This window comes from Loxodonta africana, chromosome 4, assembly GCF_030014295.1.
Source record: "Loxodonta africana isolate mLoxAfr1 chromosome 4, mLoxAfr1.hap2, whole genome shotgun sequence".
NCBI classification, from domain to species: domain Eukaryota; kingdom Metazoa; phylum Chordata; class Mammalia; order Proboscidea; family Elephantidae; genus Loxodonta; species Loxodonta africana.
Window position 1 is genome coordinate 169,142,130 of NC_087345.1, and position 27,704 is coordinate 169,169,833.

Here is a 27,704-nt window from a genome sequence, read left to right on the forward strand (position 1 = left end):
TGGGTTTGTTGTAATTCAGAGAAAGATCTTTCTAAGACTGAGATTCTTTTAAAAAAATTGTCTTGTTTCTTTTTTACTTTCTTGGATTCTTTTTTCCAATTAAGTTTTTGAACTTTTGGGAATTTATGCTTTTGTAAGGTGTGAGGTTTGGGTTCAGCTTTTCCAGTTGAATATCTACTTATTATAACCTTTTTATTGTAAATACATTTAGCTTATTCTTTATTTTCAAAGGAAATTATGATATGTCATTTTATTGAGTGCCAACTAAAAGGCTCCTTTGTTTTACTTAGGTTTCTAATAGTCACGAAAAAGAAAAAGATCTATTGCATAAAAACCACATGTTGCAGGATGAAATTGCTATGCTAACACTGGAAATAGACACATTAAAAAATCAGAACCAAGAAAAAGAAAAGAAATATTCTGATGACATTGAAATTGTAAAAGAAAAAAATGATGATCTTCAAAAGACATTAAAGCAAAATGAGGAAACACTAACAAAAACAATATTTCAGTATAGTGGACAGCTTAATGTTCTGACAGCTGAGAACACAATGTTAAATTCTAAATGGGAGAACGAAAAACAAAACAAGGAGAGACTGGAAACAGAAGTTGAATCATATCGTTCTAGACTGGCTGCTGCTATACATGATCATGATCAAAGCCAGACATCAAAAAGAGACTTAGAACTTGCCTTCCAGAGAGCAAGAGACGAGTGGTTTCGTTTACAGGACAAAATGAATTTTGATTTGTCTAACCTAAAAGATAACAATGAGACTCTTTCCCAACAACTTTCTAAAGCTGAAAGTAAATTCAATAGTCTAGAAATTGAGCTCCATCACACAAAAGATGCTCTCAGAGAAAAGACTTTGGTTTTAGAACGTGTACAAAGAGACCTAAGCCAAACACGGTGTCAGTTGAAGGAAATTGAACACATGTATCAAAACGAACAAGGTAAAGTGAACAAATACATCGGAAAACAGGAGTCGATGGAGGAAAGATTATCCCAACTGCAAAGTGAAAATATGCTGCTTCGACAGCAGCTGGATGATGCCCACAACAAAGTGGACAATAAAGAAAAGACGGTAATTAATATCCAAGACCAATTTCATGATATTGTAAAGAAACTTCAAGTGGAAAGTGAAAAACAAAGTCTTATGCTTGGAGAGAGAAATAAGGAGCTAATCAATGAATGTAACCATTTAAAAGAGCAGATGTATCAGTATGAAAATGAGAAAGCAGAAAGAGAAGTAAGTATTGAGAAACAAATGTTCAAATTTCATGAAAGAAAATTCAAAATAATACTTGATTATGGCTAAATGTTGAATCTAATTGATTATGAAACTGTATAGACTGTAAATGTATTTGCTATGGCACCTTAGATACATACCTTGTATCCAGCAAATAAAAATTAGACTTGAGAGGTACTTTATTGTGAGTAAGGACATTTTGTTACCTATGAAATTCTAAGAGATTAAGTTCTAAATTGTTAACGGGTAGAGACTGGTATTAATAATTTAGTCTTATGTAGACGAAATAATAGTTTTAATGTTTGTTTATATCACAACACTTTTAGACCGTGACGAAGTAGATAATGCAAATGTTCATACCTAAAATGAGTATTTTGAAACTAGGATTCAGTTGAGTGGGTCGCCTTTGTCAACAGTCAGTTCTAGATTTCCCAGATGAGCTCGAGTTTAGATGCTGTTTCTCGTAATAGTTTTCCTTCAGTAGCTTTTTATGCATTTTTAATTAATGTGGTTTTATTTTTATTTATGTCAATTTGAATTAAATCTGGAAATCGTTTAGTTCCAAATCATATATTCTGATGACCTCTCAACTCTTGAAAGTATATACTTTTTATTAGATCATAATGGGGGACAAATGTGGCAGAGTTTAACAAAACCATATTTGATTTAATCTTCCCATTGCTATTTATAGTTTACTTTGAATATTCTTAAAAATACAGTCAATTCTTGTTATTTGCAACAGTTCTGTTCTATAAAGTTCCTGTAGTTCAGAACCAGCCTTGTACCTTTGACTCAGGTGTTTTGCTGTTCAGTGCATGTGATGCCTGCCAAAGCACTGGGAGTATTGATTTTAGAAATTACAAATAAATTTCAACAAGTAGGTGAGTTTTCAGATACAGAATCCATGACTAATAAGGATTGACTGTAACTTGCTAATAATCACTACTCATATCAAGGCTCAATTACTATCCTTTGGACATAAATTTGCCCAATGCCAAGATAATTGTAACTCTCTGTGATTTATTATAGTGATTTATTATATTGTCATTGGATCCCTCTTTTCAGACTAATGTTGGTGGCGGGGTTTACAGTGTAGCAAAATGGAACGAGTAGGGGAGAGAGTTGCAGGAGATGAGGTCAGGAAGTAAGGTGGAGGCAGGGTAATGTAGGGCCCTGAAGCCTATTGTAATGACTTTTATTCTGCATGAGATTGGAACCCATTAGAAGGATTTGAGCAGAGGATTAAATATGTGAGGAACTCTGAAGTTAATTTGAGCTTCTAATAAAAAAGAGGGAAAACATCCCACAGTGTAGAATTTACTACCACCAGTCCCACCCACACAACCCCCCTTTTTTTTTGAGCCTTCAGTAGTTTTGTTGTTAAGGTTTGCAAATTCATCAAGGGGAATGGATAATGGGCTGAGTCTGTGGTCTACTAAATATAATTCTATTTAGGCAGGGAGATAACACCTTCGATATCCTGAACTGAATTCAGTGATAAACAGGAATATATGTACCTGTGAGGGAAAGAAGACGAATGATGTATGTTGTGATATGTTTCAAAGTATGTATATTAGAGTTACACATAATTTATTAATAAACTGATTTATAAAATCAGTAACAGAAGTATCTTATCAGACAGTTGTGAGACAACTTCAACAAGAACTGGCTGATACCCTAAAAAAGCAATCTATGTCAGAGGCTTCGCTGGAGGTTACATCACGTTATCGCATTAATTTAGAAGAGGAGACACAGGATTTAAAGAAGAAATTAGGTCAAATCAGATGTCAGGTATGTATGAAATTTAACATGTCAACAGTTAATCTGTAGCTGGTTAAGTAATCTAAAGTGTTCTATAATATAAATTTCATTAGACAGCTTTCTTTTGTATTTTCATTATAATTAATTTTATTACAATTTTACTGTCTTCATAATACATTTATATCTTGAACTCTGGCCTTCATTCTGCCATTTGTCAATTTTTCTTGTAATATTTAGCCTTAGGAAGATTGAAAATTATACATAATTCTTCATAGAAGTTGAGAGGTTTTTTTTTGTTTGTTTTTTTTGCTGGTAAATAGTATTTTTTGGTGATACCTCTATTGTGATGGTGAGGCAAGCCAGGTTAAATTACAGAATACTGTTTAATGAAGTGTTCCAGAAAATCGGTGTGTTCCTCAGTGTCACCTTTGTGAATACAGAGTCTATGTACACTTCATGGATTTCTGGCTAATTTGTCATAGAAAGTCTATTATACTATTCCCCCAAACGCAAAATTTTATAAAACCATTTGGAAATTTATGCATTCCTTTCATTTTTGATATATTGTAAAAGCATAGAAATATTCAGATTACGTATAGTACGTATACCCAAAATAGAGAATTAGGAAAATTATCTAGATCCCACCATTGGATTTTTTGAACAACTTAATTGAGATATAATTCACATACCATATAATTCACCCATTTAAAGTGTATGATGTAATGGCTTTTAGTATATTCATAGAGTTGTGCAACCATTATCAGTCAATTTTAGAATATTTTCATCACCCCACATCCCTTAGCTGTCACCCCACCCCCACCTCCCCATGCCTCTAGGCAACCACGAGTCTACCTGTTCTAGACATGTCGTATGAATGAAATCATACAATATGTGGTCTTTTACGACTGGCTTCTTTGACTTAGCACAGTGTTTTCAAGGTTCGTCAGTGTTACAGCGTGTACGCATACTTCATTTCTTTCTATCGCTGGATAATATTACACTGTATGAACATAGCACATTTGTGTATGATTCATCAGTAGATGAACGTTTGGATTGTTTTCACTTTTTACCTGTTAATGAAAGTGCTGCTGTGAACATTTGCGTATAGGCTTTGTGTGGATGTGTTTTCTTGCCATTGGATTTTATCCTAAATTGTCGGGGCTTATTTCACCATCTCTGTGCCTTTACTCGGAAACGCTGGTAGCATAGTGGTTAAGAGCTACGGCTGCTAACCAAAAGGTCGGCAGTTCGAATCCACCAGGCGCCCCTTGGAAACCGTATGGGGCGGTTCTCCTCTGTCCTATAGGGTCGCTATGAGTCGGAATCGACTTGACGGCAATGGGTTGGGTTTGGTTTCTTGGTGCCTTTACACATGCTGTTGTCTCCAGTCCTTTCAGCTTGTTTTCAGGTAGCCTAACCCTTGACGGCAGTGGGTGGGTAACCCTGCATTTATTCACACGTACCTCACAATCTCCCTTCTTTTCAGCACCTGTCAGCTAGTCTCTGCAGAACAATTTGGCCCTTAATTTTCTATTGCTTTTATTTTTTTTTCATGAGAGATAATCTTGTCTTTTTAACTATGACTTTGTCTAAAGAGGGAATAATATCTAATATGCATGTCCCCTGTCCTTGTGTAGTTGAAAATATTTTAGCTTAACAGATGTTAGGATAATTTTAAGTACTTTACACCATACCAATAATTTCTTTAAAAGATTGACCTAATTAAGTTTTTATTCTAACTTTTCTTAAGCAATTAAATATAAAATTCAAAGCAGTTAATCTAATAGAGAATTGTTTAGTCAAATGCTCATTGTTTTTTCTCACTATTAAAAAAATCTAAGTTTGCCTGCCTTCATCATGCAGCCAGAACTGGGACTTAGAGATTCGAAGCACTTTACCAACTGTAAAGCTCTGGGAACTAGCTTTTCTGAGAATGCCATAGCACATTACCTTAATGTACTCACCAGCATACTTACCCAACATAAACACTTGCTGGGAATGAATTGATTTGGGAACCTGGATTTAGCAATAGACTTCTATATTTTTAGGTTAATGGCTTTAGCATGTCTCCAGTGGTCATGTATGTTGTATACTGCTCAGCTCTGGCAGTGCTGTTTGCATTTAGTCTATGACCATTCCCACTGAGTAGTACAAAGAGAAAATAAGTTATCAATTATATAAGGACAAAGAGCTGTTAGCTCGTGGGATTGGTGAAGGGTTTATGAAGTAAACCCTTATGAGAATATTCTTTGCTCAAAAGGGTTTACTTCATATTCTTTTGAGCATATTCTTTATGAGCATATTCTGGGCCTCACAGTCCTCATTTGTTGTCACTTTTCAGTTGTATCAACAATGATGCAGTATAACTTACATAGGAGACCATTTGTATTAGCAGACTCCTGGAATAAAACACCAAATTTTATTAGAATATAAAATATGGTAAAAGTAATAATTCTAGTTGCTACCACTAGCTCACTTTGGAGCCCTGGTGGTGCAGTGGTTAAGAACTTACTTTTAACCAAAAGGTTGGCAGTTCGAATCCACCAGCTGCTCCTTGGAAACCTTATGGGGGCAGTTTTACTGTGTCCCATAGGGTCACTATGAGTTGGAACCGACTTGACAGCACATGACAACAACAACAATATATGACAGCCAGGTACTTTTCTAAGTACTTTACAAAAATATCCTAATTTAATCTTGCCAACATCCCAATGAAATAGATATTATTTTTATCTCCATTGTACAGATGTAGAAACAGAATGTTTAAGAATCTGGTGAAGGTCACATAGCTAGTAACTGGTGGAGCTGGGATTTCAGACCCAGGCATTCTAGCACCTGTATTGATACTGCTTCTCAAACTGTACTATGGAACATCTGGTCACCTACAGCAGCATGTTAGCTTTAATAATCACTGACATAGTCATGGTCATTCACATATGTGAAAATTTTAAATTATAGTTCATGTGGTGGTACTTGGAATACAAAAATATAAATGTTTAAGATAAGGTAATTTCCTGTCTCTCCCAATTTCACCAATTCTGTAAATTTGAGTATTCATCTTTTAAATATAATTTAAAAGCAAGAATAATACCATGTTTTAGGACTAGCACAGGGGTTGGTGAACTTTTTTGAAAAGACCGGGATAGTGATTATTTTAGGCTTTGCAGGCCATAAGATCCCTGTTGAACACGAAAGTCTGCCATTAGAACACGAAAGTAACCATAAACAGTATGGAAAGGAGTGGACATGACCATGTTCCAATAAAATTTTACTTACAAAAACAGGTGTTGAGTGGATTTGTAGCGGACTATCAGGAAAGTTTTCTATCAGTAAAGTATTTTCTTTATTCTTTGTTTTAGTTGGAAGAAGTACAGGATCGACACGCAGAGGCAGTACGATGTGCTGAGAAGACACAGGAGCACTTGGAAAAGTATAATTTAAAGCTGTACAGAAAATAACTTGTGTGTTTATAAAACAAATAAGCAATGTAGTATGAGAATCATAACAGTTACGATAATAAGCACATGTGTAAGCCAGGGGAAAATTTCAACTTTAAACTATTTTGAAATGTATTACTTTTGCATATTATCCTTATTATACAAAATACATCTAGAAAAATGACTACTTTTCAAATTTTTAATTTATGTAATTATACCTTTAGATGCCTGCTCAGAAATTACATGGTATTTTAAAATCTATGTGTGGGAATAACTGTTTTAAAATATACATTTTAGGATTGAAATTGAAAATACCAAGTTAAAAGTTACAATCAAAAAGCAAACGGGGAAAATTGAACACCTTCAGAAAAACCTGTTATGTACAAGTTCGGTGAGTCAATCTCTTGATTTCTGTCATACTAAAAATACATTTTTGTCTATTAGTGGTATTTAAGAAGTTTTAGCTTGTTATGGTTAGTTGCCATCAAATTGATTCCTACTCATGGCAGCCGCATGTGTGCAGAGTACAACTGCTCCATAGGATTTTGAAGACCCTGAACTTCGGAAGCAGATCGCCAGGACTGTCTTCCAAGGTGTCTCTGGGCGGGTTTGAATCATCAACCTTTCAGCTAGTAGTTGAGCTTGTAACCATTTGAACTACCCAGGAACTCCTGTCTAAACATATATGACTTATGGATTTGTGAAAAATACTTTTGTTAAAAAAAATAAGAGTGTGTTTATATATTTTTAAAAATATTTGTTTTTATTTTTTTTTTTAAGTCTGAAGATGAAAAGGGACAATTAAAGAAACTTATTGAGTTAAAACAATCTCTGGAATATCGTTTGGACCAAGAAATGAAGAAAAATAGTGAATTAGAAAAAGAGATTACTGGGTAAAGATTTTAATACTTCAGATCATTTCTGTTATATATATTAAATTACTTATTTAGCTCTGATACTACTTTATTAAAAAATATGAAATTTGTTTTATATCTACATTTTTATAATTAAACCAGTTATTCTCTTTTAAAATATACTTCAGAAACTCACATCACAATCAAACTTTTTTTTGAATGCCTTTTGCATATAATGTCAACTGCACTCTTTATCATCAACTTTGAATTTTTATTCCTGCAAGATATCTTTGCTCTCCTTGGTAATCTTTCTTTCTTTTAGTAGTGCTCTGCCCTTCAGCATTCAGATACTTTACTATCTAAAAACTCATCTGTGTCATTCAGTAACAGCATCAAAGATACCTTGATTTGACTTGTATTTCCTTTCTGCTTCTTTTTTTTAATCTACAAAATACATCAGTCATACAAAAATTTAAGTATGACCTACAGAAGAAGAGAAAAATGAACAATCACGTTTCTACCACCCAGATAAAACAAATGGAATATTCTTAATGTCTTTGAAGCATCCAACATGGCTTCCTTCTTTTATAAGAATCAGCACAGAACTGGTTCTTATGAGGCAAGAGGTTAAAGATGTCCCAAATGTCCAACTTTTCCAAGCTTCTGTACCACTCCATCGTCTCTCACATCGACTACTCTCTCTCCCCTCGGTCCTCTCACTCCCGATTCACAGCAGTGTTTTGCAGAACTCGTGAACTGTGTAAAAGAAATGGCTCACGCAGTTGTGGAGGCAGGCAAGTCCCATGTTTGTAGGTCAGGCATAGACTTCTCCCTGGCCCTCAGTCTCTGCCCAAAGGCACTCAGCTTTCTTGCTCTGTGGACCAGGAAGCCCACTGCACTGTCTCCTTCAGGTGTCTCCTGCCAGTTTCTCTTTCCTTGGTGTGGTGGGCTCTTGGCTTTGCTCTGGAATTGGCTATCTTTTAAGGCAAAACTGATCAGTCCCCTTGGTGGACCACATTACCTTTTGTGCACAGCCTTGCGCGATCATCTGGGTGGGAGTTACAAGACCACAGCAAGAATGGCCATACTAAGTAATTCATCATACCATTCTTCCTCTCTGTTTATTTCTTGAGTCCTTAAATTTGTTCTCAGATCTGAACAATATTTTTCTCTCATTTCATTCATTCTCTTCATTGCTTTGCAACTCTTTCATTTTGTTAACATTGTACTAGCAAAGATCCCTAGACCTCTTAAGACAGTTTTGAAGAAACTGTCACACATTACCTCTCTGCTGATTTCCTTTCTTCTAAAGCTATTTCCTTTTCTCCTCACTCAGTCTTCAATGATTTTTCTTTCTTTTTTCATTTTCTAATCTCAATAATTTTGACATTTTTTTGCATGGATGTTCTCCTCTTCTTGTAGGCTGTGGTTAACATGTTAATTGTATTTTTATGTTTTTTCAAAACATATATGCTTTTCTTCTTAAACTTGGATACTGATCTCTGTATAATAAATAAAACCAAACAAAACCAAACCCATTGCCTTTAAGTTGATTCCGACTTATAGTGACCCTATAGGACAGAGTAGAACTGCCCCATAGGTTTTCCAAGGAACAGCTGGTAGATTCGAACTGCCAAACTTTTGGTTAGCAGCCGAGCTCTTAACCACTGCTCCATCAGAGCTCCTCTCTGTGTAATAGCTCCTATTTAATAATAGCTTAATGTTTTATATTAACATACTAAAATGGGTATTCATAATTTATTTATAGAAGCTCTTTGTAAGTTATGTTATTAACCCTTTATCTGCCATATATGTCATAAAAGTTATCTTCATAGTTTTATTTATCATGAGTTTAATTTAGTTGGACCCCTGGTGGTGCAGTGGTTAAGAACTTGCCTGCCAACCAAAAGATCAGCAGTTCAGATGCGTCAGCTGCTCCTTGGAAACTCTATGGAGGAGTTCTACTCTGTTCTATAGAGTCGCTGTGAGTCAGAGTCGACTCAACGGCAGTGGGTTTGGGTTTTGGTTTTTAGTTTAGTTAGTATGCTTTCAAATAATGTTAGCTCAAAACAAATGAGAGGCCATAATTTATAGATTGTTTTTCTTATATGATAGAACAGAATCTGTTTAAATAATTATTAAGTATTAACTTTAAAAAAAAATTTTATTGCGGTTTAAGTGAAAGTTTACAAAGCAAGTCAGTCTCTCATTCAAAAACTTATATACACCTAGCTGTATACTCCTGGTTGCTCTCCCTCTAATGAGACAGCACACTCTAAATATTAACTCTTAAAGAACTTGACTTATTCGTTATGTACATTCCTGCAGATTTAAGAAACTGTTAAAAATGACACGAAAGAAGTTAAATGAATATGAAAATGGAGAGCTTAGTTTCCATGGAGATTTGAAAACTAATCAAATTGAAATGGATATTCAGATGGCTATGCTAAAACATAAGGTAATCTTTAATCTGTTTTGGGATCAAAATCACTTAATTTTGGGAAATATAAATCTCTCAATAGTTTGAGCAGTGTAATAAAGTTTTTTCTACCAATTTTATGTACTCAATACCAATGGAAACAACAGCTTTTTGATATATCATTTTTTTATAAAAAGGGCGTACATAATGTTGATTCTTTTATGTCTTGACTGTGGCTAGTAATCTAAAGTCAAGCAATACAAGACTCCAGATCACTAGCACCAAATCAGTTTTTTTTTTTTTTTGGTAACAGGTTTATCAAGATGTAGTTAACATATCATACAATTCACCAATTTAAAGTGTACAATTCAGTGGCTTTTGGTATACTAACAAAGTTGTACAGTTGTACAGTCATTACCACAATCACTTCTAGAACATTAGAACATTAATTCTTCTATATGTGGATATACAGTTCTCCCAGCACTATTTGTTGAAAACACTATTCTTTTCACATTTAATTATTTTGACACCCTTGTTGGCAATCAGTTGTCCATAAATATGAAGACTTATTTCTGGACTGTTAATTCTTTTCCATTGACCTTTATGCCTGTTCTTATGCTAGTTCACATCAAATTTTATGAGAACTCTTTCCCAGTCATCCTGCATATTACCAGTTCTCTGATGTAATAATAAAAAGTTAGTGTGGTGGAACGTCTTTAACTTTACTCCTGTGGAAATTTTTGCTTTTTGAAGGAGCCTATCGCCAGCATAAGCCCTGTTGACTCTCTGTTGATGGAAAGTCACATTTATGTACAATACAAGGATAGAACCCGTTCCCTTTCTTTTCCCCATTCAAACCTTTAGTGTTTCCCTCTGGGCCTTCCTCTTCACTTTCATTTCCGTCACATCTTGGTCACAGGATCTGCTGACTCATCTGCTAATTACTTCATTATGTTTATTATTAAGTCATTATAATTTATAGAATCCACAGATTTCACCATTGATGAAGGAGAAAATTAAATCTGGGCTGTCAGCTTTCCTCTTTGGAAATGTAGCTAATCCATCATCTCGCAGTTCACAGTTAGTTGCTTTTTTGACCTGGTTCTTGTGTGTAACACTGGTACCAATCCTCTTGGTACAGACCCAACATTCTCGAATATCACACTTCCCTATATCCGTCTTTACTTAAACAAGTAGAAAGAAATACCTAACTATATATCTCAGTATAGAATTCATGGGAGAGATATTTTAGTCCATTCAAAGAAAATTTTCAAGAGCGCGACGCTTAAAAATCAGATAGTATGCAAGCAATTTATTTGAGACAAATTAGTAATTTGAATTTCAGAATTTCAAAGCCAATCTGTATGATATGTAGAAGTATTGTGATACAACATAAAGACGAAATGGTCTTACCTCTTCATACAAACAAGGCTGAAGCACTGTGAATGAGAAATTGTATATAATTTCTTAACATTCAGAGGACATTAGTATTGGCCTTATTACCGAGAAGATTAACAATTGTAGCACCGTAGAAATTCCGAAATACAGGTGCGTGTGCCAATTCTTTAACTGTTACTTACCCCAAATCATGAGCATGAATCTTCATGGCTCTTTGCTATTTGATCTATATGCTGTTTGTTCTACGCTCCTTTTCAGAAGAAATGACCTGTCTGCACCTGAATAGTTTTCTCAGCTTGCTTTCTCCCCTGTAGAACTTGTAAAGTCTAAGGCCTCTTTCTAATTTGTACTGTCTTGATTGATCTCTTTTAGTCCAAGCTAGAAAGTAGTGTTTCTGCTATAACAGTTCCCTTTAAAACTTTGTGAATTTTCCTATGAATTTTATTGGAGTTCACTCCATTAGGAAAGCCACCCTCCCATATTTTTTGAGATAAATTCTTCTCTACCTTGGGCTTCCTATGCTGCTGTAAGAGAATGCCCTTAAGATCTCTAAAGAATTTGGGCTTCACCATGTTTTCCTGACAGCACCCTGGTTTTGATCTTAGCCAGAAGCCATTTCTTCATTTTAACATGATTTGACATGTAGAGAAGCTATGAATGAGAAACAGATAATTTGAACTCAGTAAGTCCTGGTTCCTTTATATTTAACAATCTTTCTTTAGCTTATTTCTCTCCTCTGATACTTTATTTTCAGCTGCTACTTAGCAAGAGCCTGCTTTCTTCCAGATTTTAATTTTTTTTTTTTAACTTGCCTTTAAGCCCTTCCTGTCAGCCTCTTCAAGGGCTTCCACTAGCAGCCTCTTTGAGGCTCTTTTGGCTTTCAGTCATATTCTTTTCTAGGTCCTCTCAGCTTCTGTCTGCCTCCTGGTCCTAAAGCTGTTTCTACATTGTTTTAGGGTTTTGTTTTCTGGTCCTAAAGCTATTCCTACATGTTTTAGGATTTTGTTCTATTTTTTCATTTTAATGGCAGCATACTACCCTTTGCCAGTTATTTATTGCTACATAATAAGCCACCACAAAACTTAGTATCTCAAAACAATATTTGTTTGGCTCATGAAGCTGCAGTTTAAGCAAGGCTCGGTGGGCCCAGCCCATTTCTTTTCCTACATTAAAATCAGGGTGGGAGGAAAGAGGAAGACTTTCTGCTTAAGGTAACTTACAGACATTTTAAGGAGGAAAGACGACATATGAGACGATCATAGAAAAATGAAAGTATAAAATCAGGTGCAAAAGTTGTGTAGCAAAGATGGTGGCAGTAAATATTTTTTGTGACTTCTTGTGGTTTTAATTTTTTTCTTGATTTTCTGATTAATTCAAGTGTTCATGTTCTAAGACTCTACTATAATACAGAGTACATTTTATTGTGATTAATTTATTTTAAAATTTGATACTGGCTTTGAGTTAGGCAGTTCTCAGCCTACTTCCTTTACTACCAAACCGTATTGTTTTATTCATGCAGATTGATGATCTTACAGCAAAACTAGAAACTTCGTCTTCAAAATGTCTACATCTGGATGCAAAAAATCAAGCTCTTCGACAGGAGTTATTAGCTATGAAAGCAGTACAAAAGAAATGTGAAAAACTAGAGAAGAATAAAAAGAAGTTGGAACAAGAAGTAGTAAACCTCAGAAGTCATCTAGAAATAAATATGATAGACCATGGTCAAATAGAACAGTATAAATGGGAGATTGAAGAAAGAGCAAGGCAGGACGTAGTAGAAAAACTAAAAGAAGTCAATCTGTTTTTACAGGTTAATTTATTTATCTGTAATGTGTTTTAATTCATTGTATTGCATATTGTATGTTGGACATATACGTTGTATGTTTCCCTTACTTCCCTGTCAGCAATTTGTTTTGTAGATTTTTAGAAGGAAGGTGGCATTTTCTTTCCCTTTAAATATGTCAGCTTCCATCACTATTGATCTTTGAGAATAATGATTCTTATTAGGGAATCAACTTGATTATTAAGAGTAGTTGGTGTAAAACAAGACTATTAGGAGGAAAAGAAAAAAGATTTAAAAAATGTACCATACTCTTGGATTATTCTTAAATTATATTGTCCCATTTAAAAAAATTTGAATTGATTCTGTTGTTCTTTGAGTTACCAGACTGCATGAGTAATAGCTTAAGAACTATTCAGCGTTTTTTATAATTCAGATATAACTCAGTTGACACTGATGATAAATATTTTAAACTTCAGCTTTTTTTAACCTATTTAGACTTTTCTCTGAATCACTAAGAACTAAAGGAAACAAATACATTATAATTTCAAGTTATATAATTATTTAAAAAAATGTATCCTTTTAATTTGTTTTAGACTCAAGCAGCTTCTCAAGAAAACTTAGAGCAGTTAAGAGAGAATAATAATGCTTCAATAAGAAGTCAAATGGAACTCAGAATTAAAGATCTAGAATCTGAAATCTCTAAAATGAAAACTTCCCAAGAAGACTCTAATAAAACAGAATTGGAAAAATACAAGCAACTCTATCTAGAAGAATTAAAAGTTAGAAAAGCATTATCAAATAAACTAAACAAGTAAGTCAAAACAAAGAATCATAGGAAATAAATTTAGCTCATTCATATGCCTCTAAGGCATAACTTTTAGTGAGCCGGCTTCAACAGTTTAGTAAGAAGTGAAAGCTAACTAAACAAGCAAAAAAACCCGTTGCTGTTGAGTGGATTCCAACCTATAGCGACCCCACAGGACAGAGTAGAACCGTCCTGTGGGGTTTCCAAGGAGTGGCTGGTAGATTCTAACTGCGGACTTTTTGATTAGCAGCCAAATGCTTAACCTCTGCACCACCAGGGCCCCAGAAAGCTAACTAAAAAAGACAATGTAATTTTGGAAAATAATGTTAGTAAATGAACTTAGTTTTAAAATGTTAGTCCAGGACAGTTTGCATCTCTCCTCTTTTTTACTTAATGTGACTTTATCATTATTTTTTCCTTAATCTCATATAGTAAACCTGATCTGCTAGTTCAAAGCTAATTGTTTTTGAACCTTTATAATTTAAACAAGCTTTATATTATTATAAAATTGCTTGTCACCATTCCTGTAAATAAAAATATTAATGAATTGAACTGTTTTTTGGAAAGATGAGCCCTGGTGGTGCAAACACAGCTTGGATACTAACCGAAAGGTTGGCGGTTCGAACCCACCCAACAGCTCCACAGAGGAAAGATCTGGCAGTCTTCTTCCATAAAGATTACAGCCAAGAAAACTCTAGGGGGGCAGTTCTACTGTGTCGGATAGGGTTGCTGTGAGTCTGAATTGACTCGGAGGCACCTAATAACAACCAAACCAGAAACCAAACTCATTGCTGTCAAGCCAGCCTATAGGACAGAGGAGAACCACCGAATAGGGGTTCTGAGGCTGTAATCTTTGTGGAAGCAGATTGCTACATCTTTCTCCCGCAGAGTGGCTAGTGGGTTCAAACTGCCAACCTTCCAGTTAGCAGCCAAGCACTCAACCACTGTGCCACCAGGGCTCCTTCCTAAAAATAATGTGATGTAAATCCAAAAGGTAAAGTACTACAACTCTCAGCACTTTCTGGCACTTTGTAAATGAGCTTTTTGATCTTTGATATCATCACTAGAGGGCCCTTTGAGACAAAGCATCCTTTATTGTTTTTCCAGTCTACATTATGTAAAGGCATACACGTGACAGATTAACATAAACACGAAATCAAATAACAACCAAACCCGTTGCCGTCAAGTTGATTCCGACTCATAGCGACCCTACAGAACAGAGTAGAACTGTCCCATAGAGTTTCCAGGGGGCCCCTGGTGGATTTGGACTGCTGACCTTTTGTTTAGCAGCTCTTAACCACTAGGCCACCGGGGTTTCCAACATAGACGTGGAAAGGGAAGTATAATTCACAAAGTGGGTAAAATGATACCTTGATCTGTCTGAGGGGATGTGTGGAAGACAGAAAGGGCAGGTCCCATCTCAGATGCCTTGGTAGCAGTGTTTTGAGCTAATTGCCTTTTTGGAGCTCTTTGAGTTCTTTTTGATTACCAGTTTACGTTATCTTACTCTCCCTTAGCGGTTGTTTCTCTGAATTATTCTTCAACGTAGAGTGCTTAATTTCTCTTGAGTTAATGGAGAAATGTACAAGCGTGATGCAAGCAAATGCTTGAAAATGTGTATTCAAGGGGTGATTTTCCTGATTTCTAAACTGGCTTACTAAGTACAAATATTTCTAATGGCATCTTAAAAAATCTTGTAAGTAAAGCCATTCCAGAAGATAGCAAGTGTTACCTTTTAAACCATGTGTGACACTACAAGCTGTTTCTTTCCCTTTCCTACTTAGTTTGAATTACTTGTTAGTTAGGAATCCTCTTGGAAATAAATGTACATACGTCTCTAGACCAATTTTAAACCTGTAATTGTATGCACGAGATACGTTCTGACACATTTTCAGTGTTAAAACGCTGTTTAACGGGAAATTCCATTTATTATTATGGCAACATTTAAAAATACTGTATGTCATTTAGGAACCACTCAGGGAACAATGAAATACTAATTTGTCTTTTGTAATTGTCACAGGACTAATGAGAGGCTAGCAGAGATCAGTACCAAACTTCTTGTGGAGAAACAACAGAACAGATCTTTACTTAGCACTCTTACGACCAGACCCGTCCTGGAGCCACCTTGTGTTGGAAATGTTAACAGTAGTTTAGTGCTCAATAGAAATCTTATTCCCAGAGAAAATTTAGCGATTCCTACCTCAAGCCCACGGCCTTCAAATAACAGCATGGAGACCTACTTGACTAAGGTTTGTTACGTTATATTTTTTCTTACGTTTTTTGATTTGGTGAAGTACTGAGCTGTTTAATTGATTTATGCATTTTAAGTAAAGGTCATAATTACCTGTGCAAGAAGGAGACTGAAATTTCACTTTTTTCTTTTTTTTTTTTCTAAGTTCCTGGATTTCTCTTACTTTAAGGAAACCAGTTATAATAAATTATTTCTCCAGTGTCTGATTCAGTTGTATTGGTTGTTGAAGTGAGCTTTCTCCACATTCATAACATTTAGCATTTATCACATCTTCCACCATTTCATGGAGTTTAACCTTGCCACTTGCCACCGTTGTAGTGCTGATGTGTAGTGCCGTTAGCTATATGCTGTTAATCTGTGAAGCATCTCAGAACATGGATGAATCTGGGGGGCATTGTGCTGAATGAAATCAGTCAGTCACAAAAGGACAAATACTGTATGAGACCACTGTTATAAAAACTCATGAAAATGTTTACATACAAAAACAATCTTTTTTTTTAATAATTGTTATTGTGCTTTAAGTGAAAGTTTACAAATCAAGTCAGTCTCTCAAACATAAACTTACATACACCTTACTACATACTCCCAGTTACTCTCCCCACAGTGAGACAGCCCGCTCCCTCCTACCACTCTCTCTTTTCGTGTCCATTTTGCCAGCTTAAGAAACAATCTTTGATGGTTACGATGGTTTGCTAATTTTTAGTTTCAGATTTCATGTTCTAGTGGGAAGTTTTGCCCTATATATCAGAAGTAATTTTACAGTTTTATTGGTTTCTAATTCAGTGATATATTATTATAAAATATAGAAGTTAACATTAGCCTGAACAGATAGATCACTGGTAGATTTTATAGCACATAGAACTCTTTTCTCAGAAGAATTCTTTTCTAATAAGTCAAACTTAAAAATTCATTCCAATTTTATAAAAGCTGTGATGTCACTGGTTTAAAAAATGTTTATGTTCAAGGCTTTCCTAGTACTTGTGTTCATACCCAATGCCTGACAGCATGCATGGTGAGTACTCCTCAGTAAATGCTTTTAAATCTGTGCCAAATAGGAAGATTCATTTTACATGGATTTTGGATTTTTGCTACATTACTGACACTTTTAAAACTTTTTAATGATTTATTTAAGAAATGTTTCCATTTCTCAGATGTCCATTTAATTTAGCAATAAAACTCTTTTCCTAAATGTTGTTATATGCATATGTCAAAACTAAAACAATATTCATAAGACTTTAACTTTTTATATGACAGAACATTGTGTCCTGACAGAATATTGAGTCACATTTCTTCCTAACTAAAAACAGACTCTCTGTTTACATCACCAAGGCAAAGCCTCTCTATTCTGAATTTGAACTCTGGCTTCTATATATTTGCTTATTTCATATAAATGAGATCATACGGTATTTGTCCTTTTGCAGCTGACGTATTTTGCTCAGCATAATGCTTTCAGGGTTCACCCACATTGTGGCATGTATCAGGACTTTATCTCTCTTTATGGCTGAGTAATATTCCATTGTATGTATGTACCACATTTTGTTTATCCATTCATGTGTTGATGGACATTTTGGTTGTTTCCATCTTTAGCCGTTGTGATAAGTGCTGCAGTGGACAGTGGTGTGCAGGTTTCTGTTTGCGTTCTTGCTTTAGCTTCTTCTGAGTATGTAGATAAGATTGGGATTGCTGCGTCATATAGTGCTGTTATAACAGAAATACCACAAGTGGATGGCTTTAACAAAGAGAAATTTATTTCCTAACAGTATAGTAGGCTAAAAGTCCAAATTCAGGGTGTCAACTCCAGGGGAAGGCTTTCTGTCTCTGGCATCCTTCTCGTCAATCTTCTCCCGGACTAGGAGCTTCTCTGCACAGGGACCTCAGGTCCAAAGGATGCACTCTGCTCCTGGTACTGCTTTCTTGGTGGTATCAGGGTCCCCCCTTTTCTGCTCGCTTCCCTTTCCCTTTTATCTTTTGAGAGATAAAAGGTGGTGCAGGCCATAGCCCAGGGAGACTCCTCTGACATTGGATCGGGGATATGACCTGGGTAACGGTGTTTGTTAAAATCCCACCCTAATCCTCTTTAACATAACATCACAATCACGAAGTGGAGGACAACCACACACTACTGGGAACCATGGGCTAACCAAATTGACGCATGTTTTTGGGGGACACAGTTCAGTCCATGACAATATGGTAGTTCTGTGTTCAGCTTTTAGAGGAACTGCAAAAGTGTTTTCCACAGCAGCTGTATCATTTTACATTCCCACCAGCAATGAATGAGGGTTCCAGTTTCTCCACAGCTTTGTCAACATCTGTAGTTTCCTATTTTTTTGATCATTCTAATGGAGGTGAAGTTGGTATCTCATTGTGGTTTTGATTTCCATATCTCTAGTGGCAAATGACATTGAGCATCTATTCACGTACTTGTTGGCCATTTGAACATCCTCTTTGGTGAAATGTCTATTCACGTCTTATGCCCATTTTTTAAATTGGGTTGTTTGTCTTTTTTGTTGTTAAGTTGTAGAAGTTTTTCTTACGTGTTTTGGATATTAGACCCAGATATATGATTTCAAAAATCTTCTCCCAATCTATAGGTTGTCTTTTCACTTTGTTAGTAAAGTCCTTTGATGAACAAAAGTATTTAATAGTAATTTATGAGGTCCCATTGGTCTGTTTTGTCTTTTGCTACTCCTGGTTTTGTTGACATATCAGATAATGTATCATTAAAAACTAGGTCCAGTAGCCATGCCCCTATATTTTCTTCTAAGAATTTTATGGGTTTAATTTTAATGATTAGGTACATGATCCATTTTGAATTGGTTTTTGTATATGGAGTGAGGTATGATTCCTGATTCATTCTTTTGCATGTCTGAATTTTAACTCTAATCAAACTACTATAATAGTCGTGCTAATTACTCATAAGGCAATGGCAGACTTATAATAAAATATTTTGTAATATCAGTTATATGCTGTGTGTAATTCCTCATGTCTCCACTTCATTTTACCTACTTAGATACCCAGTAGTTTTTTTATGAAAGATTCAGATAATTTCTCATTTTCTTCCACTTCTTTTTGTTTCCTTCATTTTTTCACTTCATTACAAGGTTTTTAAATGTCTGTATGGCTGTGTACTTAATTCTGCAGCTCCTTGATCAAAAAAAAAAAAACAAAAAAAAAAACCCTCAGTTAGTTTCTCTGTAGCAAAATACATATATTAGATATGTGTGTTTAATATTTACAAACTGAAAGTATAATTTTACTTATTAATTTATTTGCTGTTGGATATTCATTTGTGAAGAATGGGAATTCCCAAACACTTAATTGTATTCAGGAGGAACCTGTACGTAGATCAAGAGGCAATTGTTCGGACAGAACAAGGGGATACTGCGTAGTTTAAAGTCAGGAATGGTGTGCATCAGGGTTGTATCCTTTCACCATACCTATTCAGTCTGTAGGCTGAGCAAATAATCCCAGAAGCTGGACTATATGAAGAAGAACCAGGCATCAGGATTGGAGGAAGACTCATTAACAGCCTTTGATATGCAGATGACACAACCTTACTTTCTGAAAGTGAAGAGGACTTAAAGCACTTACTGGTGAAGATCAAAGACCACAGCCTTCAGTATGGATTACACCTCAACAAAAAAAAACAAAAGTTCTCACAACTGGACCAATAAGCAACATCATGATAAACAGAGAAAAGATTGAAGTTGTCAAGGATTTCCTTTTATTTGGATCCATAATCAACAGCCATGGAAGCAGCAGTCAAGAAATCAAAAGATACATTGCATTGGGCGCATCCGCTGCAAAGAACCTGTTTAAAATGTTGAAAAGCAAAGATTTCACCTTGAAGACTAAGGCGTGCCTGACCCAAGCCATGGTATTTTCAATCACGTCATACGCATGTGAAAGCTGGACGATGGATAAGAAAGATCAAAGAAGAATTGACACTTTTGACTTATGGTGTTGTCAAAGAATATTGAATATACTGGGGGCTGCCAAAAGAATGAACAAATCTGTCTTGGAAGAAGTACAACCAGAATGCTTCTTAGAAGCAAGGATGGTGAGACAGCGTTTTTCGTACTTTGAACATGTCAGGAGGAATCAGTCCCTGGAGAAGGACTTCACGCTTGGTAAAGTACAGGGTTAGCGGAAAAAAGGAAGTCCCTCAATAAGAGGGATTGGTAGAGTGGCTGCAGAAATGGGCTCAAGCATAACAATGATTGTGAGCATGGTGCAGAACCTGGCAGTGTTTCATTCTGTGGTACATAGGGTCGCTATGAGTTGGAGCCGACTCGATGGCACCTAAAAACAACAGCAAATTGTGATGGCCTAAATGGATAAAATTACCTTGGTTTCATTATGTTTGAGTGAATCATATTTATTTTTATAACTTTTGAGTACTTCCTTAAGTTAGAGAAGGATACCAAATTTTAATTTAAAAGTATCAATATTTAAAAATTTGTTATGGGAAATGTATTAACTGAAAGTGTGTGTGTGTATGTGTGTGTGTTGGGGGAATGTATGTATGTCTTTATCAAACTGGTCCCGAAAAAAGAATGCAACATTGTTTTCCAGCCTGTAATCTCAACTTTAATGTTAGCCTGTGAATAAATTATTGTTGAATGAATGAACATATATGTGTATTCATTGTGTCTTGCCATTCTTATTGATTTCACTATATTTCCCTTTATAAAACATCCCTTTCAACTCCCCCTCTTTAAAGTGAGGGTTGTTTTGAAGAGTGTGCATTTAAGATTATAGAGTCAGGGAAGAAGAAAGCATTTCTATAAGGGTTGCGTAGTCATCTTTCTTGTCAGAGTAGGCAGCAGATGGCACTCATCTTCCCCTTCTGAGTTCAGAACAGAGGAATCAGACAGATGGAGAGCAATATATTAGCTTTATCACTAACATACAATAACTGAGTGGAGGGTATGGCTTAGATGAGCAGCCATGGTAGGCTTCCAAATACCTCATACTGAATTAGACACTTACAGAATTGTGAGCAGAGGAAACAACTGCTTGACACCTCCACCAAAGACAGATTGGTTACTACACAGATGAGAGCAGACCTGAATTTATGTTACTGTGGGCAGGCTCATCTTTTTAAAGAAGAGAATTCAGAAAATGCAAAGCCAAGCAAGCAGTCTCAGTTCCTTCCTCCAAACTCACCCATTAAGTAAGTCTCTCCATCTCTCGTGAGGAGATGATTAATGCTCTCAGATGCTAACCAAGCCTGGAGGTTCAAGTCCACCCAGAGGTGCCTTGGAAGAAAGACCTGGTGATCTATTTCTGAAAAATCAGCCACTGAAAATCCTATGAAAAAAAAAGGAAGGAAACCCTATGGAGCATAGTTCTATTCTGAAACACATGGGGTCTCCATGAGTTGTAATTGACTCTACAGCAGCCAGCTCATGGGGAAGTTAGGGGGAACTTGAGGGCAGAGAAATGAAGGTTGTCCTGTAACATTCCTGACTGGATATAAATTGTAATTGAGATTAAGCCCATTTTTTTTTTTTTTTTTTTTTTGTACATAGCTAATGATGACAGGTTGGACAGAAATACGGTAGCTGGTAAAGGAAAATTTGCTTTGTGTTTTAAATTTTGCTATAAAGACCCACAACTTGGACAATTCACTTGTCAATGGATTTTGGTAAATCAGGTTTTATTTGGAGAATGTTAGTTGTTTTAAGAAAGAATCTTCTCAGTTTTTTAGCTCTCTTTTTTCAACTGAAGATTTTCTTATTCAGGTTCCCATCCTGTGGTTTAAAAAACATGTACTTGATAAAAAGAGTATATTGATTGCGACTAGCAGAGGTTGTGTTGTTGGTCTTTGTTCATTTATTTTTATTCATAGCTTTAGAATTTACAATTTAGAGCTGCTCTTTTATGTCTCATGCTTGTATGTTATTGAGCTACATGACAAAGTTTTACGTGTTTATTTCTCTAAGTTATATTTAACTATGTATTTTTCCTGAATATGAGGAAATAGCTAGCGTAGTAGAACTCGGGGCTCAGTTATAAGACGTAAAACCCATTCCTGGCCTACAGCTAATTGGCTTTATGACCTCAGACAAACTATAATCTCTCTGAGGCTATATATCCTCTTATGTAAAATTAAGGACTTTGACTAAATCGGTGGTTTTCATACTTAAAAAAAAAAATAGAACTTTTTTTTTTTAAAGGAAATTTCATGAAACCATATTAAATAAAACAGATAAAAGTAGATCTGTTCTGGCTGAAGCAGGGATGGAGGCTCTGAAGCGATAACTTCCTTATTCCATAATCCTGCGGTGACTCCTATAGAACCTTAGATTTCTGTGGGACATAGTTTGAAAACTAGGTATCAGAGAATCCTTCCAGTTAGCTAAAATTCATTGATACAGTATTCTGCTGTGTTATAATTTTGTCATCTTATATTTTTGAAAATATACCTGACCTCCCTTACCCAAAGACAATTATTCATAGCTGTCTTTCATGTTGTATTTTGTGCTGTTGTCACAAAAATGTTATGGAAAATACTCTCTCAAAATATTGGGAAACATGTTAGCCAAAAAACTTGCCTGTCTTCACACCTAAAATTTCTAAGGGCATTGGATATCACACTATCATTATCACTGCAAAGTGTTTATTATATTCACTATAGTATTTTAGATATTGTTTTGGGCAGTTAGTGAAAGCATATCATTTATAAGAAAAATTTAAATAAGAACAATGTATATTTTCTATGAATTTGTCTGCCTTTTCCATGAATTTGTCTATTTTTTCCTTATTTTTGTCTGCTTTTTGTATCAACTCTTGGATGGCTCTGAATATTAGAGATTTGAATTTCCTGTCAGGTAGTTCTGATGCCTTTTCTTCTGGAAAATCATTTGGTGTTTTATTTTGGATGCCTACTAGAACTGTCCTGTCTTTTTTAAAATATGTTTTGATATTGTTTGCTGTCTTTGGGACATTCAGTAGTTATTTTCATTTATTGATGGTAGATCTGTTTGTTTCATCCTGATTTTTTTATTTGGTTATGTCTGAGCAGGTGGGCTGTGCATTCTTTGTTGTTTGCTCATCTGTGGTCATGATACTTTTCACCTCCATGTCCAATGGGCAGGGCCAGTCGCTCAGCAATCGTGCGACAGGGCAGGTCCAGCTGAAGGGGAGAGGCTGGGATGGGTTGTTTGTGGTACATACTGGGGCTGACAGGGTGAGCTGGGGGTCATTGCAGGGTAGTGCCTGTGCTGCTTGGGGATGCCGTGCTCAGTACGTGTTGCAGATGGGCACTAGGGAGGGGGAGGAGGGAAGTTGTGATGTGTGGAGCTGGGTTTGTTATGGGAAAGAAGAGAGAGAGGAGAGAGAAACAGGAGCAAAAAATAAAATAAGAAGCACTGAGGGAGCCTGCCGTTGGAGTGGAGAGATGAGAAACCAAGAAATGAAGAAAAAAAGAAAATAAATAAAAGTAAAAATTAAAAAATGCCCACAGAGATTCCACCGTTGTGGCTGCTCAGACTGGGGAAGCGGCTTCCAAGCTGCGCAGTACGGCCCGGCTAGAAGGGGTGGAGAAGGCACATAGCACCAGGTATTCAGGAGATAGAAGAAGGTAAGTATAAAGAGACGAGAAACTGAGAAATGAAGAAAAATAAAAGGGAAAAAAGAAAGAAAACAAGCAAAAAAAAAAAAAGCCCGCAAGGATCCCACCAGTGTGGCAGTGTGGACCGTGGACTGGGAAGGCAGTTCCCCAGCCAAGTGGTGCTTCACAGCCTGTCAAGAAAAAGCAAAGCTGGCACACGGAGTCAGGTGTTAAAGAGAAAGGAGGGGGAAGAAGTGAGGGGCTGGGAAGAAACCAAAAGAAGTAAAAAAAAAAAAGCAACACCAGCAACAAAGAAATGGCACTGAAGTAGCTGACTGGTGTGGGTGGGTTGAATCTGCATGGCACAGAGCCAGCGCCTCCCAGGCAGTGGTTAGTAGCCCTGCAGAGAAGTGGTGGAGGTTGAGCAGGGGGAGGAGGGCTAGGGAATGGGAAAGCATGTATCACTGGTTACCGAGTGCTCTGTCTCCTGCTGGGAACTCCGTGAATCTGCTCTCCCAAACTCCCTGTCCGCCAGTTTCCGACAGGATTCCAAGATGGCGAATCTGTGCTGCGTTAGCTGATAGGGGACCTCTGCATGTATCCCTCTTCGCTCTCTGTTCTCTGTCAGTTTCTTATTCCATTTGGTGCTTGGTGGAGCTCTTTGTCCCTTCATTTGACGCAGAGGGTTCCAGAATTGACGTTTGTCTCCGTTTACTTCGGTTTTCGAGTCTTTGCTGTGGAGGAATGGCGTAATGCTTTTGCCTGTAGTCCCATGTGGGCTCTGCCTCAAATAAGAACACTCTAGATGGAGATGCTTGCATGATAGTTTGAAATAGTCCCACACATTTCATAATTAAGTAGATAAATATAACTATATAAATATAAATGTTTAAAAAGAAAACTGGCCCTAATTTCTGAAAAGGAAAAGTTACAATTAAAGAGTTGTATGTATTTTTTGTTCCTAATTCTAGAAAGTCATGAATCAAAGAAACTAAATTTGAAAACTGATTTTCTGTATCTTTGTGTTCAGATGAATTAAGTGTTACGGCCATAATACAGATGTCATAATATTTTTGCTCTATCTTTTGCCAGTAGAATTTTCACTTGACATTAAAACAGTACCGCTTTCTTCATCTTATGTACTTAAGACCCTGTGCTGAAATATTAATATTACAGAACGTAGTTTAAGATTTTAATTTCTAAAGGTACCAAATGGAAAGTTCATTTCATTTTTAAAGAAAAATCTGTTAAAATAAAAACTGATTTAACTTTTATAAAAGCTAATGTTTTGCTAAGAATTGCAAAGTAATACATTCAGTGTAAAATGTGACTTGAATTAATCTTTGTACCAGTAAGCTCAAACACCGCTCTTCTGAAATGATGTACAATCATTAGGCCAATATTTGCATTTTTGTTAGATTAATTTAAGCAACATTTTATATATTTTTCTCTGTTACCTAAAATTAAAATAAGCAGGAAATTTATTTAATTTGTGATTAATACTCTTAGTTGGAATCGTCTCGGCAGCAACATGTTTTTATTGTTCTATCAATTCTCAAGTTCTATTCTCTCAAGTATTTTTTAAATAAAAAAAAAAAATTGTCATTCAGTTGATTCTGACTCAATGCGACCCTATAAACCAAAAAAACCAAACCCACTGCCGTCGAGTTGATTCCGACTCATAGCAACCCTATAGGACAAAGTAGAACTGCCCCATAGAGTTTTCAAGGAGTGCCTGGCGGATTTGAACTGCCAACCTCTTGGTTAGCAGCAGACCTCTTGGTTAGCAGCCATAGTACTTAATCACTACACCACCAGGGTTTCCTGCGACCCTATAGGACAGAATAAGACTGCCCCATAGGGTTTCCAAGGAGTGGCTGGTGGATTCAAGCTGCTGACCTTTTGATTAGCAGCCAAACCCTTAACTGCTATACCGTCAGGGATCCGTTATTTAAATTACAAAGCCCTAGTGGCTCCTTCGTTAAGAGCTTGTCTGCTGACCAAAAGGTCTGCAGTTTTGAATCTACCAGCCGCTCCTTGGAAACCCCGTAGGGCAGTCCTGCTCTGGTCTGTAGGGTCTCTGTGAGTCGGAATAGACTCAACGGCAACAGGTTTGGTTTTTTGGTGTTATCCCTACCATATTGTCTCTTATTTAATGTAAACGTTATAAATAATCTTTGACTTATTTCAGATGCAGCAGGAGTTGGAAAAAAATATAACTAGAGAACTAGAAGAAGGTATGTTGACAAAATTTATGAATTTAGATACTGATTTCTGAAATAAACTGTAGATAGTAATAGCATCCTTTCATTGTTTGGATAATAGAAACTATGTTAAATATTTCTTTATACGCATCTAATGAAAGACAATAAAGCATAATCACTCGTAATGAAGAATTATTCCCAATACGTTCATCATGTTCCATATCTTTAAAAAACCTTAAAAAGCCTGAGTCCCTTTTTATTTCTTGCCCCACCCTTCCTTGTCTTGTGCCCTTCCTGTGACCTGTCAGCCTGCCCTTCCTGAGACCTGTCTGCCTGCACACTGAAATTCCTCTCAGGGAATATAGGCACCAGCAAGCTCTGACGTTTCTGGTAGCAATAAAAGGCCCAAAAGATAGACTAATTTAGTACTAGTCACGCAATTACAATTCAAACAGGCCTCACTTGACAGGTGACATTTAAAATCTGATCATTCGCTTTGTCGTTGGTTTCCTTTTGCCCTCAGAATAAATTGCAGATTCCTTATCGTGGATTAAAGACACTCAGATCAGTTTGGTTCTTGTCAAGTTATTCAGGCTTATCTCTTGCCACTTACCCTTACTCTCCCACTTTGGTCTAGCATCTAGCCAAACTAGACTCTTTATAGTTCCACAGTGTTCTTCTCACCTCTAGCTCTGCGTATGCCTCTTCCCTCTATCTGGCATAACTTTTACTTGTCTTTCAGGTGTCAACTTACATATCACCTCTGTATTATTGACATAAACCTGGGATAGATGTCCCTGCTGTGTGTTCCAGTAGTACCCCCCCCCTTTTTTTTTTTTACCTATCTTAAGTCAGAATTGACTCCATGGCAATGAAGTTTGGTTTTTGGTTTTCCATAACATATATGACCCTTTCTGCAAATTGCCTGTTCATCTGTATTTTTTTTCAGGTTATAGTATACAGTTGTGTCATTTTTATCATGTAATTCCGGCACTTGTCATACAGAGTACCTTAGCACATGGTTATTGAATAAATGAATGAAGATTAAGAAAACTAGAAGTCCTGATACTTAACCACAATGACAATTCAGTGTGCAAATATGGATAATTATATTTAATAGTAATCTCATCTTTTGTACTGTAGTCATGTGTACATATTTTTCAGTTTTACTAACACTGATAAAGTTCTCAACTTTTTCTTCACTGGCTCATACTTAGTTAACTATGAAGTATTTTAGAAAATATAATCTTTCTTTTTCTTTCTAGCTGCTGCTGAATTTGAATCTGGATCCTGTAGAGCTTCTCCTCTAGGATCTACCGATGAGTCAAATCTAAATCAAGATCTAGTTTTGAAAACGTCACAAGAATATGTACAAATTTTGAAGAAAAATTATATGATCTGAAAGATAAATAATAAAAATTTATTTATTGGGCTGTTTACATAACATTTTAATGGTTTGCCATTCAATATATGACATGTTGTAAATCTTTATTAAAGGAAACTATTTTTGTACCACGTGTGGTTATAAAAATTTATGTCGTATTTTAAACTGTATTTCTTGGCATCTGTAACTTCAAAAATGATTATGCAAATGAAAACCAGCATTATTGAGTTTTATGTACTGAAAATCAATTATCAAAAGTCAGTTGGCCGTTGAGTCAGTTTTGACTCAGGGCAGCCCCATGTGTCAGCGCAGAGCTGTGTCCACAGGGCTTTCAGTAGCTGGCTTTCTGGATGTGGATTGCCAATACTTTCTTCTGAGGCATCTCTGCATGGACCAGAACCTCCAGCCTTTCAGTTAGTAGCCAAGCACATTAACTGTTAGCATCATCCAGGGACTTTACGTGCTCAAGCTGCCCAAAATGCCAGCTGTTTATATAGCACTCAAACGACGAAATTGTCATTAATTCTTCAGTGAAGTTAGCTGATCACTTCTTTGTATTTTCCAATTTTGACCGCTATATCTGGACCTAAAGATTTAGACAGA

General features: G+C 36.1%; 1 protein-coding gene across 13 annotated transcripts in view; it reads left to right on the forward strand.

Moving 5' to 3' along the window:
- ANKRD26 (ankyrin repeat domain containing 26) overlaps nt 1-27,161 on the forward strand; it is an 88,616-nt gene extending 61,455 nt beyond the window's left edge. For 9 of the 13 annotated variants that reach the window (XM_064284943.1, XM_064284944.1, XM_064284945.1 and 6 more), the window contains 11 exons: nt 291-1,247; nt 2,886-3,038; nt 6,368-6,438; nt 6,743-6,836; nt 7,226-7,338; nt 9,628-9,757; nt 12,636-12,926; nt 13,493-13,710; nt 15,725-15,953; nt 25,705-25,750; nt 26,983-27,161. In XM_064284943.1, coding sequence (XP_064141013.1) covers nt 291-1,247; nt 2,886-3,038; nt 6,368-6,438; nt 6,743-6,836; nt 7,226-7,338; nt 9,628-9,757; nt 12,636-12,926; nt 13,493-13,710; nt 15,725-15,953; nt 25,705-25,750; nt 26,983-27,119 — 2,439 coding nt within the window. In that variant the 3' untranslated portion in view covers nt 27,120-27,161. Of the gene's footprint in view, nt 1-290; nt 1,248-2,885; nt 3,039-6,367; nt 6,439-6,742; nt 6,837-7,225; nt 7,339-9,627; nt 9,758-12,635; nt 12,927-13,492; nt 13,711-15,724; nt 15,954-25,704; nt 25,751-26,982 lie in introns of those variants that run through there. The other 4 variants (XM_064284948.1, XM_064284947.1, XM_064284949.1 and 1 more) reach the window with 4 other exon arrangements.
- Nucleotides 27,162-27,704: the final 543 nt, after the last annotated feature.